Source organism: Monocercomonoides exilis (assembly GCF_001643675.1).
Source record: "Monocercomonoides exilis strain PA203 chromosome Unknown scaffold14-1859848, whole genome shotgun sequence".
Classification (NCBI taxonomy): Eukaryota; Preaxostyla; order Oxymonadida; family Polymastigidae; genus Monocercomonoides; species Monocercomonoides exilis.
The window spans coordinates 537,055-552,144 of NW_027150559.1; the positions used below are offsets into that span (position 1 = coordinate 537,055).

Sequence of the window (15,090 nt, forward strand, 5' to 3'; positions counted from 1 at the left end):
AAAATATTGTTTAATTATGTTGTGTACCCATTACAGAATGAAAATATTCAACAGATCTTTGAAAGCTAATTTCTTACGTTAAAAGCAAGAATTGAATATATGAGATGAAACAAAAGAATTAACAATTCAATTATCTTTTAATATTCGCACTAATGCGATCAACGATGCGCAGAAAGAATGCCATTATCACTTTCATAAATAAATTCATTTCTACCCCCCGAAATTGGCGAAGGTGTCAAATTAAAGCCATAAAAACAGTATAAAGATCATTGTGGCAAGCAATATCGCAAATCCAGAAAAAAAGCTAACGAAACAGGCAAATTGAGTCAAATGCAAGTATTTATGGATTTTTCGTTGAAATGGAAGCAAGCGCCAGCAACAAACAGTTCCAAAAGAGTTGTTTTTAATGCATGAGAAAACTCAAATGGAACATGTATCAAGATAAAAAAAAATGAGCAAGCTTTTGGTTCATTTGCTGTGTTCGAAAGAACTGAAAAGTACAAACTTAAATGAGGAAACAGAAGATCTCGAAGATGCTAATAATAGAGATTGTATAACTACAAATAAAGCTTCTTGGAGGAATATTTGTTTTCGCTTCAATCCCAGAGCAGTGACTTGCCTTCACGAAATACTCATGAAATCTTTGAATGCGTGTGAAAGATTCCTCCTTCAAAGTTTCAAAACTCAGAATCTTGAACATGCGTCCATTTTAAAGCACTTGCACTTACAGCTTTGCGGGTGAGATTGTCTTTCTGCCAGCCTTTTTTCAAGTGTGATCTATCGCAGTTTTTTTTGGTTTTATAAATTCATTCCATCCTCTTTCAAGTTTATCCATTGAATAGTTGACTTACACAGACTATAACTGGTTTTTTTTATGTATTCCCGCTTAAAGATGGGTTTTTGGAAATTCACTTTCGGAACTTTGATTGAAATCACTAAACTCTTGTTTTCAGTTTTGGTGAAAGTGATTTATCTTCTTCTGATTCGCGTTCCGTTGGCAAATTCTTTTCCAGAAGGCAAGCGGCATTTCCCTTCAAAGAAGTTCGCGAAGGATGCTTATTGAGAAATTGAACAGAAGAAGAGTACCAAAAGGGATGCCACTTGAAGGAATGCACACAAGGAAGAAGAGAAAAAACAAGGCGAAAACGGACATTTGAAAATGGGCAAATGTTTCAATTGAAAAAGAAAAGAAAAAGGAAAAGAAAAGAAATGAAAAGAAATAAGGACAGAACAAAGCAATTCGAATGAATATTAGGAAAAATAGAAAGAACTCATTCAACAGCAGGCAACAACAAAGAAGTATTTCCGTTCAATTGCAACATTGACGAAAGAATTTTGAAAGCTGGATTTTGAATATCTTTTGTGAGAGGCAGCTTGCTGTGGTGATTGTGAAGTTTGTATTTAACTTGATTTTGTGAATTTATTTTATCATTTTTAACATCCATATTCCCCACTTCTTATGTGCATTTGATTTGTCTATTTCAAACAATGATTGCTTTCTTCCAATGAAAATAGAATTAATGACAATAGCGTTTGATATTGTTGTTGCGTGTTTCAGCAGACTCGAGCAGATGCATTGAAGAGATCCAACGTGCCAAACTGCTTTGTCTGTGTTTGGCGAGCTTTCTCTCTCGCTTTCATTTCATCGCTCTGCTGTTTGCATCTCGATTATGGGCTGTTTGTCAATTGTTATTCTGCAGAAGATTCGAAAAGAAAAGTGCTCTGTTCGTTATTGTCAAAAAAAAAAAATACGAGGAAAATGCTTCAACTTACCACAAAACAGACACGCGAGATACTTTGTACTGGAACGAATAGAGGCTGTGTGTTTTGAAGGCAGAAGAGAAGGAAGGAGCAGAGCTTGCAGAAGCTGAGACAGAAATGTCGAAACGTGAAGGAACAATTATTGAACGATGATGAGAGTGCTTGTGAAGCAGATGAACTGTTTATTGCCGAAGAAAGGAAATGGAAAATTACGAAACAAAAGCAGAAAAGAAGAAAAAAATATTGAACACTGCAGGGAAATGACAGCTGAAGGCAGAATAATGAATGGAAAGGAAATTTTGAATGAAATGAATGTTGAAAGATTGCGTTTTTGCGATGAACGTGAAAGATCCTTCCTTTTCCTTTTTATGGTTATCACCTTCTTTGAACGAACAACCTTGCTTCAACGGTTTGGATTGACTTTTATTATTATTTTCATCATCTCACATTTTTCTTTGAAACTCAAAAAATTTATTTGTTTATTCATTTCAGTGCTTACAATTTTACCTATTTTTTGTCGAGCTTGTTTCTTCAGTTTTCACATTAAACCTTCAATATTATTTTACTAGCACTTGCAGTGAAGTCAAGTCATTGTTGTTTGCATTGGGGATTATTTTTTATTGAATCAGAAAATGCATTATATCGGTATAAATTGTTTGAGTAGAAATATTTATTTTTTTCTCTTCCAAACTTTGTGAAAAGAATAAAATATGTTTTCTTCATTTGTATTATCATTTTTCATTTTTTGATTCTTTTTTCATATAATAAAATTTTAATTCTTTAATTATCATTGATTCTATATTTATTTCAAAAACGCAAATAGATCAAATTACATGTGCCCTTTGACTTGAAGAGAGCAGTTAAAAAGCCCAGTGTTGAAGCAATACAAGGAAAGAGGATCACAGTTATTATTGCGGGAATGATCAGAAGTATTCAACATTCAACGTTGAGATTTGTTGGCCATGCAAGCATCAAATTGTTTGTTTGTTGTACTTCTGTCTTTTGCTGTCAACATGGCAACATGTGGAGGTTTGATGGATAATTACTGGTCAAAGGAGAGTGAGGAAATGAGTGAAACATCAAATGTGCATCTTTTAATTCCACCTGCTTGCTTGCAGATGCTGCCGAATAACGACAATCCACCGGGGGATATGGAGAAAAATGATGGGAGAGAGAGTCAACACTGCGGGAGTTCAACTCGAATTGATGTGAGCATACACATAATGAATTCCACTTTTTCAGTATGGAATGTTGAGATTTATGCAAGAGAGAAAATTTCAGTGTTTTTCATCAACGAATCTTCGATATCTTTGAGCTACTGCTCGATGAAATATTCAGCAAAAAGATGCATTCCTCCATTCGCGCAAACTGGTGGTTGCTTGTGTTGCGAGAATATTTCACTCACAACATCTGCTGCTGAAAATGGCATTCCTTCGTTGATGGCTTCCCATTTGGTTGGAGATATTTTGATCCAAGAAACATCAAACAGAGTGAGTGTATCCAATTCTGCATTTTCGTCTCTGCAACTTCTGTCTTCTCCGTTTCTTTCTTCGTCAGGAAAAGAAGATGTGAATTTGGCAAGATCTTCATTTTGCAACATGTCGATCGCTTCAGCACAAACAATCAGAATTCCTTCTTCTTTTTCAGAGAGTTTGAATTTGATTTCAGGATGCTCGTTCTGCGAAGTTTGCGAAGTCTTTTATGGAGGCATTGTTCGATCAATAAACACTGCAGGCACAGCACTGCTTTCATCCAACAACACATATCATCGATGCATCAGAAATGCAAATGCTAATGCACACTATTCAGGAGAATCAGGACATCAAGTTCTGACACAGTCAGAAACATTTGAAGATGACACATTTGATGGATGCATTTCCCCAGATTATGGTGGTGGAATTAATCTATTTCGTTTCAAAGTTCAATTAGTTGTGAGAAGATGCAAGTTTATTTCGTATGCTATAGTCTTATTTCACATATTAAACAGATTCATGTTTTTTTTTTATATATTTTCCATTTCTTTTTATTCATTGAATTATATTTCTTAATTTCGTTTGTTTTTAAACAACTCTATGTACACATGTGAAGTTGCACAGCTCCTCATATTGGAGCCATTTGTGTGAGTGGAGCTTTAGTAGCGAGTATTGGAGAGTCTAATTTTTCTTTTTGCTATTCAACTTCAAACGGTGTTGGAGCTGTTCAATGCTATAATACATCTGAAGGATCGGTTCTTCTATTCGGTTGCCTTTTTGATAGATGCAATTCCAGTAACTATTACGCTGGTGCAGTGAGGTTGGTGAAGATTTTTGGGAAAGATGGAAAGAAAGTTGATCCATTCTTAGTCGATAATTGCACTTTTTTGAAGAACAAAGCAGGATCTTTAGCGGGAGCCTTATTAGTGGAATACGAACTTGAAACTTCATTTCTTTTGAAAGAATCTGCGTTTCAGAGGAACATAGCTGAAAATGAAGGTGGGGCATTTGTAATAAAACAGAACTCATCCGAAGAGATTAGTGGATCGTTAGTATTTGTGAAATATTGCTTTTTTGATGGAAACATTGCAGGAATCGGAAATGGTCATGATGTTTACATTGTTTATCCGAATTTGATTGACTGTCCATTTGAATTATCATATTCGACCACAGAAAAGCAAAGAGTTTGGTTCAATAGCAGTCAAACATATTATGATTCCTGGCTTGGGCTGGGGTTGCTGAAGCGTTATGTTTCCAGCAACGGAAGTGATGCTGAGTTGCTTTGTGGGGAATCGGAAGACAAACCCTGCAAAACGATTGAAAGAGCTGTGAGAAATTCAGGATATGCCATGATACAAGGAGTGAAGCTGATGATCTCCATATTTGCTCCACTTGCTTCGATTGACTGTGGAGAAAAGCACATTGAACTTGCTGGAGAAAGCCATCTTAACTCAATTGTTCGAACACAATCGTTGGAAGCCTCTTCAGTTTTATTCAGCATGTCGAATGGGAGTTTGATGATAACAGCAATTCAAATCCAACATGATTCAGCAGTACATCCATCTCCACGACTTTTTATGGTAAGCTCTTCCGCAGGAGTGCTTTCTTTGTCTGATGTTCTCGTTTTATCCCCAGCATCTGAGTCAGGAGGAAGCGAAATAGATTCATCACCATTTGTGTTGAATATGAACTGCATTTCGCTGGAAAATGTGGAGATTCAGAATATGGTTCTTTCAGTGCCAATCTTCAGTGAAGTTGAACTATCTTCGAGAAATTCTCCAAGAATAGTGAATGTGACCTTTGAGAACATCACAAGAGCCACTGGAAGTGGATCTATTTTCTCCAGTTCATTAGATTCTGGAAGTTCTTTTGGCTTGTCAAACACAACGCTGAAAATGTGCTCTTGTGCAAATGGCAATGGGGGAGGGATTCACTTTTCGATGCAAACAGGAAGCGAATTGCGAATTGGAGGCAATTCAAATGTGATGTTTGAGTCATGTTCATCACCTGCTGATGAAACAAAAAAAGGGAAAGGAGGGGCGATGCATCTGGCATGCCTGAGCAACGAATGCAGTTTCAGGATTGAGCTTTGTGCCTTTGTTGGATGTGATGCCTGGAGAGGAAAGAATGTATTTGTGGAAGCGCAGAGCCTGTCGAAGGTCATCAGCAATGCATCACTTGGATTTCGTCCCCAAATTGGAATCAACTCGACAAACTTCGGTGAGTTGAGCGGTATTGAAAGAGGCAATCCTGAGATTATTATTCCGCTTGCCTTGTTTCTGCGAGCTTTTCAGCCACCTGCATATGTGAGTGGAAAAGCAAATGGAAATGATTTAAGGTTGTGCGGTTATGCTGATTATCCATGCCAAACGATTGAAAAAGCTGCAGAGCATCGGTTTCCAGAATCGAAACGAGTTGTGAGGCTTGTGAACACATTTGGATTTGTGGAGGAAATAACTTTGAGCGAGCAGTCATATGAAATAGATTCGAGTGACAAAGCTATTGGATTGAGAGTGGAGACAATAGAACCAAAAGAGCACGACTGGTTGGTGAAAAACAATGTTACTACAACACTCACAAACATCACCTTTGAGCTGGGGCAATCGATTTCAGGGCGTTCCACATTTGTATATTCGTTGGCCGGAGACATGAGAATTATTGACTGTGCGATTGATGGGATGGACAATGCAAATACGATTGGGTATATATTTGCCAGAGCGAGCGGTGGGTATATGCAGATGCTGAGGCTGAGATGTGGGGCTGAGAGAGAGGTGTTGTTTGAAAGTTACATGGTGCTTGTGGATGGAAGTGCGAAATGCACAATTGATCTATTGACAATGAACAATGTGAGAGCAAGCGGGAGTGGAGGAGTGATCAGAATGGCCACAAGCAATTCAGTATCAATTCAGAATTGTTCATTTGGAGATTGTGCTTTGGAGAAGAGTGGGATGATTCACATTGAGGTGTGCTCGTTGTTGGAGCTGAAGAACACATCATTTGAAAACATCACGAGAACAGATGGGGATGGTGCAAGCATTTCTTTGCAAGCAGACGAAGCAAGCAGATTTGTTGTTGATATAGAGAACTGCTCATTGAAAGGATGCGGAGTGTCTGGAAATGGCAATGGGGGAGGAGGAATGCACGCAGTGCTGGAAAAGGCGAGCGAGTTGTATGTTTCATCGACGAAGCTTGAAGCATGTAGCGCACCCTCAGGAAGTGGAACGAATGGGAGAGGAGGAGGGATGCTGCTTCATCTTTTGGATGCTGAGGCAAGATTTGAGCTATCAGAAACACTTGTTTTCAGATTGAACGAGGCAGAGCATGGAGCAGATCTGTTTGTGCAATCTCCAGATTTGGCAACAAGTGTGAGAAAAGAACAGATTCAATTTCCAATTCACATTTCTGATCTCAGCTCTTTGGCGATGGGAATTGACTCAAAGTGGGGAGATTTGATCATTCCATTGAAATATTACCTTGCAGACGATCCTGAGTGGATGTTCATGAGCAACAGTGGGGTGGATGTTGTTGTTTGTGGATTTGAAGAGTTCAGGTGCCAAACAGTTGATTATGCATTGAAGAGAGTGATGGGGAAAGAAAGAAAAGTGCGATTTGGAGAAACGTATTCATTTTCAGAGAGTGTGATACTGAACGAAAGTGAAGGATACGAGTTTTGTGGGGTCGCAACTAGAACAAGGATGGAAATGAAGGGGAATGAGACTGGCAGTGAATGCATGATTGAAGTTTTTTCGAGAGTCGAGTTTGAGCTGTTTGTTCACATTCTTGCTGGATCGCTTCCATCTGTTCAAACAAGTGTGTTTCAAGTATCAGGAGCTGGCGGAGAGTTGCAAATCGAAGATTGTGCAATTGAATGCGAGCCTTCTGTGATTCAGTGCAATTATTCGTTCATTCGCCTTCAAAGTGGAAGTCTTTCTGTTGCAGGGTTGAGGATAGAAGCTGTGCAGTTTACATCAGCTCCCATCCTGTGCCTGAAAGGAAATGGAAAAGCATTGATAAATAATGTCTTTATCAGCGATGCGCAAATGATAGACACAAATGGTCTAATTGAGTACACCTCCGAGAATTCACTTTCGCTGGCTAATGTGACAGCACAAAGCTGTGGAAACAAAAATTGCGGATTCATTAGTGACAGAAAAGGGGGAGATCTTTCGATTGCAAACAGCTCATTTCAGGGTGTGAATGAATTGGAAGGGAATGGAAGTGTTGTGAATGGAGTGATTGGTGATGAGTGCAGGATGAGTATTTATGACGTTGAGATTGAAGGCTGTGGAACATCAAAGGGATGCGGGGGAGGAATAAGTGTGGTTCTGAAAGGAACAGGAGTGATGAGGCTGGGAATTGTGGAGAGTGAGACATATTTTGGGAAGTGCTCAGCCATTGGCGAAGGATCAGTTGGGGGATATGGAGGGGGAGTGATGCTGAGGTGTGAGGAAGGAGGAAGAGATTTTGTGATGACGAAGTTGACTTTTGGAACGGAAGAGGCAGCCAATTCAGCAAGTTTTGGAGGCAAGAATGTGATGATGGAGTGCGAGAGCTTGTCAGAGCTTGTGAATGAAACATCGTTCAATTTTTCGTTTGAGGTTGATGTTGACAAGAATCCGGATTTGAAGGAGTTGATGGGAATGGAAAATGGAAGTGTTGGTCAGCTGATTCCGCTTGTGGTGCTGTTTCGCGAAAAACCCACAGTTGGATATGTTCATGGGAGAGATGGAGGAATGGATCACGCAAAGTGTGGGTATTTTGATTTTCCGTGCAGAACACTGAAATATGCAGGGAAAGCCTTGTTTGGAACATCATTGGCAGTGCTGCGTCTGCTATCTTCTTTTTCAATTGAAGAAGAAATTGTTATTGATTCACAGACAATGACAATTGACGGAGAGATGCAGATGCAACGAATTGTTGTGGATGGATCAGGAGGAGGAGAGAGGGAAAAGGAAAGCATGATTGAAACAATGCAAAATGTGAAATTTTTCAATTTGGCATTTGTTGTTTCAAGGTTTGCAGAATCGATGAAGAACAGTGTGTTTCTGTGCAGTGGCAACATTTTGAGAATTGAAGGATGTTCATTTGCAACCAAAGAAGGGATAGTTGAGGCAACATGTGTTTGTTGCAGAGGAGGAAAGATTGAGATGGTGAAATGTGAATTCGGGAACTTTGAGACACTTGGAAAAGGGATGATTGTGATTGATGGTGTTGGCGTGGAAGGTCTGATTGATGAAGTGACAATTTGGAATGCAATAAGGGAAGGAGGAGGGAGTGTGGTGGAATTGAAGCAGGGGAAGGAAGTAGTGATTGCAAACTCAACGCTGAAAGAAACAGACTTTGCTTATGGGAATATGTTTGCGATTGGAAATGGAGAGGAGGGATATGGAACGAGTCTGACGATGAAGAACAACACATTTTTGGAGATAACGAGAAATAATGGAAATGGCGGAGTGATGAATGGGGATGCGAGGAATGGAGAATGCATTGAGATTACAAACTGCACTTTTGAGAAGTGTGGTTGTGAGGCAGATGGTTCAGTGGGAGGAGGAATGGTGATGATTGTGAGAGAAGGAGGGAGGTTTGTGTATGAGCGCAATAAGATGGACAAGTGCACTGTACCATCTGGAAGTGGAAAGGGAGGAGGGCTGTATGTGAGGTTTGAGAGCACGAACATCACATATTCAATGAAAAACAACGAATTCAGAAACAGCGTGGCAGAAAAGGGAGATGATGTGTATCTGGTGTGTGAGTCACCATGGCTGATGCTTCTTCCGACATTGTGGTATGGGACAGCCACGAATGCGACAGTTCAGAAGTTGATGTGGGTTGAAGAGCTTTCTGACGCCAGCAAGGAAGGGTCTATCATAAGCTATTTGTTCCCGTCTTTGGGATCATATATGTTTGTGGATGGAACAGGGAACGACGGGCAGAACTGTGGATTGAAGGAAAACCCGTGCTTGTCAGTTGATGTGGGGTTTGCTCGGATGAAAGATGAGCATGTGATCATGCAGCTGGAAGGGGAGGCAGAAGTGAATGGGACAATCAATAGAAACGGAAAATCACTGACGATGCAAGGGAATGATGAGGCACAGAAAATGATTGTTGGGGAGGAAGGAAAATTTGAGCAGACAGCGGGTGAAGCATTAACGTATTTGATTTTTTCAGTTCTTGAGTTTGTTCTTCCGCGAGCACCGATGAATCTGGCAGAAGAACAGTCAGTTGTGGAAGTGAGGGTGGGGCAATGCACTTTTGTTGGCTGCACATTTTCTGGTTGTGTGAGTGCGTCGAATGAATGTGGGAAATGGATAGTTGCTGCGAAAGGAGGATTCGTTCATTTTGACAGGGCTGTGATGAAAGGAGTGCATTTTGGAGGAAGTGGGATTGCAATGTGTAGCGGTGGAAGCACAGCTTTTGAAAACTGCACAATCGATGATATGCACGCAAATGGTGTTGGGCTTGTTATGAATGAAGCAGGATCTGATGCATCTTTGAAGAACACAACAGTTACGAAATGCGTTGTGGGGTTGAGCTCATGTTTTGTGTCGAAAAAAGGAGCAAAATTGAGCATCAATGAAGAGAGCTCTTTTGAAGATATTCAAACTGAAAGCATGCAAGGCGGATGTATCCGATGCGAATTGGGAATGAATGATCAAATCAAAGTTGAATTTGTATCTTTTATGAAATGTTCAGCTAATAAAAATGAAGGAAGAGGAGGAAGTGTGTATTTGGATGTGCTGGATGATAGTGAGAACAACATCAGATTTTCAGAAGTGCAATTCAAAGGCAACCAAGCATTTGAAGGGAAGGATTTGTTTGTCTCGTGCAAAAAACTGAACGAAACGGTGACAAGTGCGGGGTTTGGATTTGAGTATGAGGATGAAGAAGGAGTATTTGTTGATATGAAAGGAAGGGATCGAGATCGGTTTGAAGAAAGTGTGGATCTTCGGTTGTTTCTTGTTGAAAGAAAGGCGGAGGAAGTGTTTGTGTCTTCAGAGGGATATGATGCAGCTGGGTGTGGAAGCGAGATTTTTCCTTGCTGTTCTGTGTGGAGTGGAATTAACCATATTGGTGGGAATGAGGTGGGAACTGAAGGGAGACTGGTTGTGATGGATGAAAGCAGAGTTGAAGATTGCTTCATGTTTGATGAAGAGATGGCTTTTGATTGCCATGTGAATGAAGAGGAAGAGGTGAAATGGAAGCTGATCCACTTTTCCAGCTCAATAACAGGGAATAACATGATTTCAGTGATTGCTTCGAGTAATTCACTCAGTTTGCTTTCGCTGAAGCTTGAGATTCCTTCGTTGTTTGAAGCGAAATTAGCATCATTGATTTTTTCGAGCGGAAAGCTTCGATTTGAGAATTGCACTTTTGCTGTGATGGTGGCAGATGCAGTTGAATACTCGCTTGTGAAAACAACGAGTGGAACATGCTCGATGATTGGGTGCTCATTGCAATGTTGCCTGTTTGCCATTTCTCCGTTTGTGGTTTCATCTTCGCTGGAGCTTGAACGCTGCAACTTCTCTCAAATAGAGAATACCGGAGGCAATGAAGGTGGCGTGATGAATGTGATATTGAAAGAAGAAGAATATGTTGCGATCAAGGATATTAATTCATCAGTCTGCTCGCTATCTGGTGATCACAACAGAGGAGGGTTTTTGTTTTTGAATTGCCAGAAATGCAGCAGCGGCAACAACGGCATGCCTTTGCTCATGGATGTTGGTGTGAAGTTTGACAAGAACAGAGCAGATATTGGAAAGAATGTGTTTATTTTGGCGGCTGATTTGAACAGCACAGTGAGGGTAGATACATTCAGATTTGATTATGAGTCGATGAAGGAAGACGGATTGCTGTTTGTTGGGAGCGACAACATTCATTCAAACAAAGATTTGCTCATGTTTCTGATTCCGTACAGCTCATTTGAGATATTTATCTCATCGGACGGATTTGATGTGGCCCGATGTGGAAGCAAGGAAGAGCCATGCAGAACACTTTGGAAAGGGATGAAAAACATGAAAAAGGAGATTGGAATGAAAACGATTCAAATCGAAGGATCAACTATCATTCATGATTCATTCAATGTGTCCAGCTTCAAGTTTGAAAAAGCAGAGACAATGGGCGAAGAAAATGAAAAGGCTGTGCTGTTTTTGGAGAAGGCAGTTGAAGATGGACTGGATTGCTATTTGGTGAATCACAAGTCACTTTCGTTCACAGACATTGCACTTCACTCGGGAACTGGAGTTGATAATGCTTGCAGAACTGCAGTTGCAAATAGAGCTGGGAAGTTGGAAATGACTGGATGTTCATTTCGCTCAGATGCTCAGCAAAGCACTCCAAGCAGATGCGTGTTTGTGGCGATGGATGCAGGAGAACTGATTGTAAAAGATTTGTCGATGGACTCCGGCAGTGTTGGATGCAGTGTTTTTGTGATCAATGAAGTTGGCGTTGGTTGCACCATGGAGAGTGTTGATTGCTCATCTCTGAATGAAACTGATGGATGTGTTTTCACAGTGAAGGAAACTGAAGAGCAAATGTGCACGAACAGTGGGAAAGAAATGAGCAGCGTTTTGATTGAGAATTGCTCGTTTGTGGGAATGAAAAGAAAGGATGATGGAGCAAGTGTGTGTGAGATGAAAGGAGAGAGCGGGATTGAGCTGAGGATTGAGGACAGTTTGTTTGTGGACAACAAAGCAGAAGCAAGCGAGAAAGGCGGAGTGATGCTATTTGTGTTGAGTGGGTCAGGGGCATTGCGTATTTCGAGATCGACGATAAGTCGGTGCTGTTGCAGCGAGAGTGGGAAAGGAGGAGGGGTGTATTTGAGGAGCAGAGAAACAGGAAGGCTGAATTTTGTGTTTGAGAAGATGAATTGGGGTGCAAACATAGCAGGTGTGGGGAATGATATTTTTGTTGAGTGCTACAACATCACGAGCCAGATTAATGAAACGCAGTTTCATTTCGATCTGAGAGAGAAGTATTATGTTCAGCTGAATGCGATATATGGAATAGATGTGACTGAGCACACAGGAGACACAAACTTGATCGATTTCATAACGATCCATCAGAGCGATACGATTGTTGTGTCGAGTGAGAACGGGTCGAATGAGCGCCAGTGTGGTGCGTACTCTCTTCCGTGCTATTCGATTGAATATGGACTGATGCACCTGACTTCAGAGTTCATGAGCCTTGTGTTTGCAGATGGAGCAAGTGTGATCAATGGGGAGCTGCAGCTGGAAGAGATGAGTCTGATTTCGAGAGGTCGAGGATTGTGCGTTGTGGAAGTGTGCCCTGCAGTCGAATGTTCCCGAGAGGCTCTGATAGAAACATCAGGTGCTGTGTCAATTTCAAGACTGAAATTTGTGTTTGAGACTGAATTTGCTTCACTTCATTCTATTCTTCTTTACCCTGTCGGAGGATTGCTGGAAGTGGCGAACTGCACATTCAGCACCAAAATCACAGAGGGAATGGGAGAACATGTGCAATCGAGTATTCCATTCTGCATTGTGCGAATTGAGAGAGGTGAATGCATGCTTGAGGGCTGTGTGGTGTCAGATCTTTCACTCTCTGCTTCAGCTGTCTGTATGCTTCAATCTGCAATCCTTTCCTTGATTTCGTGTGACTTTTTTGATCTCAGGATGGGAACAAGCCTTATTGATGCAGTTGAAGGAGAGCAGTTGGGAATAGAAAAAATGAGTGCAACAAACATTACATCGTCTGACGATGGGGCATCGTTGATATCATGTTTGAAAATGAAAAAGATGACACAGCTGACAAATTGTTCATTGAGAAATACACTTGCTGCAAATGGAGAAGGAAAGGGAAAATGTATTTCTGTGAAGGAGAGTGAAAGCACTGTGATTGAGAGCTGCATTTTTGATGGCAACACAAACGAAAGAGAGTCTGTGAAGATTAGAAATATGGATGAAAAAGCAAATGGAAACAATAACAAAAATGAGATATGCAAATGGAATGGATCAGTTGTTGAGGTGAAGGAGAGTTCTGTGGTGATGAAAGATACAACAATCTCAAATTCACATGATGGTGGACTTGCAATTAGTGGAGGAAGCGTAACAATTGAAGCAGGGAATTTCACGAACAACAACCCATCAATTGAAGGATATTCATCATTGAGAAGAAACATTCTCTGTTCAGATTCAGGAGTGTTGAATGTGATGAATTTGAAAGGAGGAGATGGATTGAAGGATAATTCTTCACTTTGGATATTGGATGAAGGATGCGAGTTGAGCGGGATGATGGAGGAGAGAGGATCACCACTATTCATCCCAGTTGTGGAAGAGGCGAGGAATGAGACAGGATCTGAGGGAAGAACAATCATCACGCTGAGTGGGAGACTTCTTCTACCATGTGATGTTTGGTTGAAGTTGAGCTTCAGGAATGGAAGGGAAGAGGTGGTTGAGAGCTATGGGATTGGAGAAAAGGAAAGTGAGTCAGAGAACGAAATTGTTGCAGTTGTTTCATCTGTTCAGATGGGAGCAGTGGGAGCAGAGACAGAAGTGTCTGTGAGTCTTTTGTTTGGAAAGATTGATTCGCCTTCATCGACTGATTCGTTTATCCTGAAGAATAGAAGCGAAACCGAAGGAAAAAGAGATGGCAGAATTGCTGAAAGTGGGAAAGAAGGAAAATTCTCATGGGCATTAATTGTGTGCATTGTGATTGTAGTAATACTGTTAATTATATCCATTATATTCATTGTCCGGTGGAAGAAGGTGAAGAATGAAGCAGAAGATCTGAGAGAGATTGTGAATGATAACATCAGAAAAGATCCGAAGGCATTTGAGATGGTGACGATGGAGATGTCACCGGAGGAGCAGTGGAGGAGAGCAGAAAGGGAGGCAGAGAAGAAGAATGAAGAGAGGATAAAGAAGAGGGTGTATGAGAAAAGCTTGGGACACTCGGAGTCATCAGAGCATTTGCTGAGTGAGAGTGGCTCCACTGAATACATTTTGGGAAGAGACTCGGACAAGATTCCAGAATGGATGCTGGAGAAGGTGGATGAGAAAGAAGTTGAGGAAGAGACAAGAAAGCGAACGCCATCACCTTCCATTTCATCCACTTCAACCACAGATACTTCAGACACAGAATCCACTTTTGTTCGAGGGGAGGATCTGTGCCCAACAACCTCATCCATGTCGAATCTGGTGGATGCAATGGCCTGCTCGTCTCCACATGAGAAGCTGATTGTGGATCTGAGGGATTCGCTGTTCATGTTGCTTCATGGAAGGAATGAGAAGAAGGAGATGGCGATAGGCACATTGACTGAGAGAGAGCAAACAGCTGCGCAGATCCTGTTCTGGGTGGCGAATCTGGCACTCCATTCATTTGATGAAATGGAAAATCCACTCCAATCTCTTTCCAATCTCAGTCCCCACATTGTGCTGTTCTCTGAGCACATGGTGATCTGCATTGTGATGCATTCAGACTTCTCATCTTCAGACTCAGATTCCTCATCGATCTCATCAACAACAGTTGTGACATCTGCAAGTGATGATAATGATGATGATGATGATTGAAAAAGAAAATATGTATCTCACTTCCTTCTCTTTATTTGAGAGCATCACTTAAGGGTCAGTCACCCTGCTGATCTGAAATGGAAAACATAAAATATTTTCATGTGAATCAAAAATGTTCAAGAAAACTTATAAGAATAATTGTTGATATGTTTTGTTTATTATCAAACTTTAGTGCATTAAACAAGCGCACCTAAAGAAAAGGAGATGAAAAAGGTGTTTATATATGTATTCTTGAGGGGTGGGAGTGCAACGTGGTGGGAAAAAAGAGAAGGAAGTGAGATACATATTTTCTTTTTCAATCAAAGCACATATGCACTTTGATTTTAAAG

The 15,090-nt window shown here is 40.8% G+C and overlaps 2 protein-coding genes across 2 annotated transcripts; both read left to right on the plus strand.

The window, feature by feature from the left end:
• Positions 1 to 2,723: 2,723 nt before the first annotated feature.
• Positions 2,724 to 4,895, plus strand: MONOS_8327 (uncharacterized protein; the record flags this gene model as incomplete). The annotated part of the gene is made up of 3 exons (XM_067878731.1): positions 2,724 to 3,715; positions 3,850 to 4,745; positions 4,819 to 4,895. The coding sequence occupies 3 exons, from the start codon at positions 2,724 to 2,726 to the stop codon at positions 4,893 to 4,895; spliced, it is 1,965 nt and encodes a 654-aa protein (XP_067730286.1).
• Positions 4,896 to 6,928: 2,033 nt separating this feature from the next.
• Positions 6,929 to 14,853, plus strand: MONOS_8326 (uncharacterized protein; the record flags this gene model as incomplete). Its single annotated transcript, XM_067878730.1, has 1 exon — positions 6,929 to 14,853. The coding sequence occupies one exon, from the start codon at positions 6,929 to 6,931 to the stop codon at positions 14,759 to 14,761; it is 7,833 nt and encodes a 2,610-aa protein (XP_067730287.1). The 3' UTR covers positions 14,762 to 14,853.
• Positions 14,854 to 15,090: the final 237 nt, after the last annotated feature.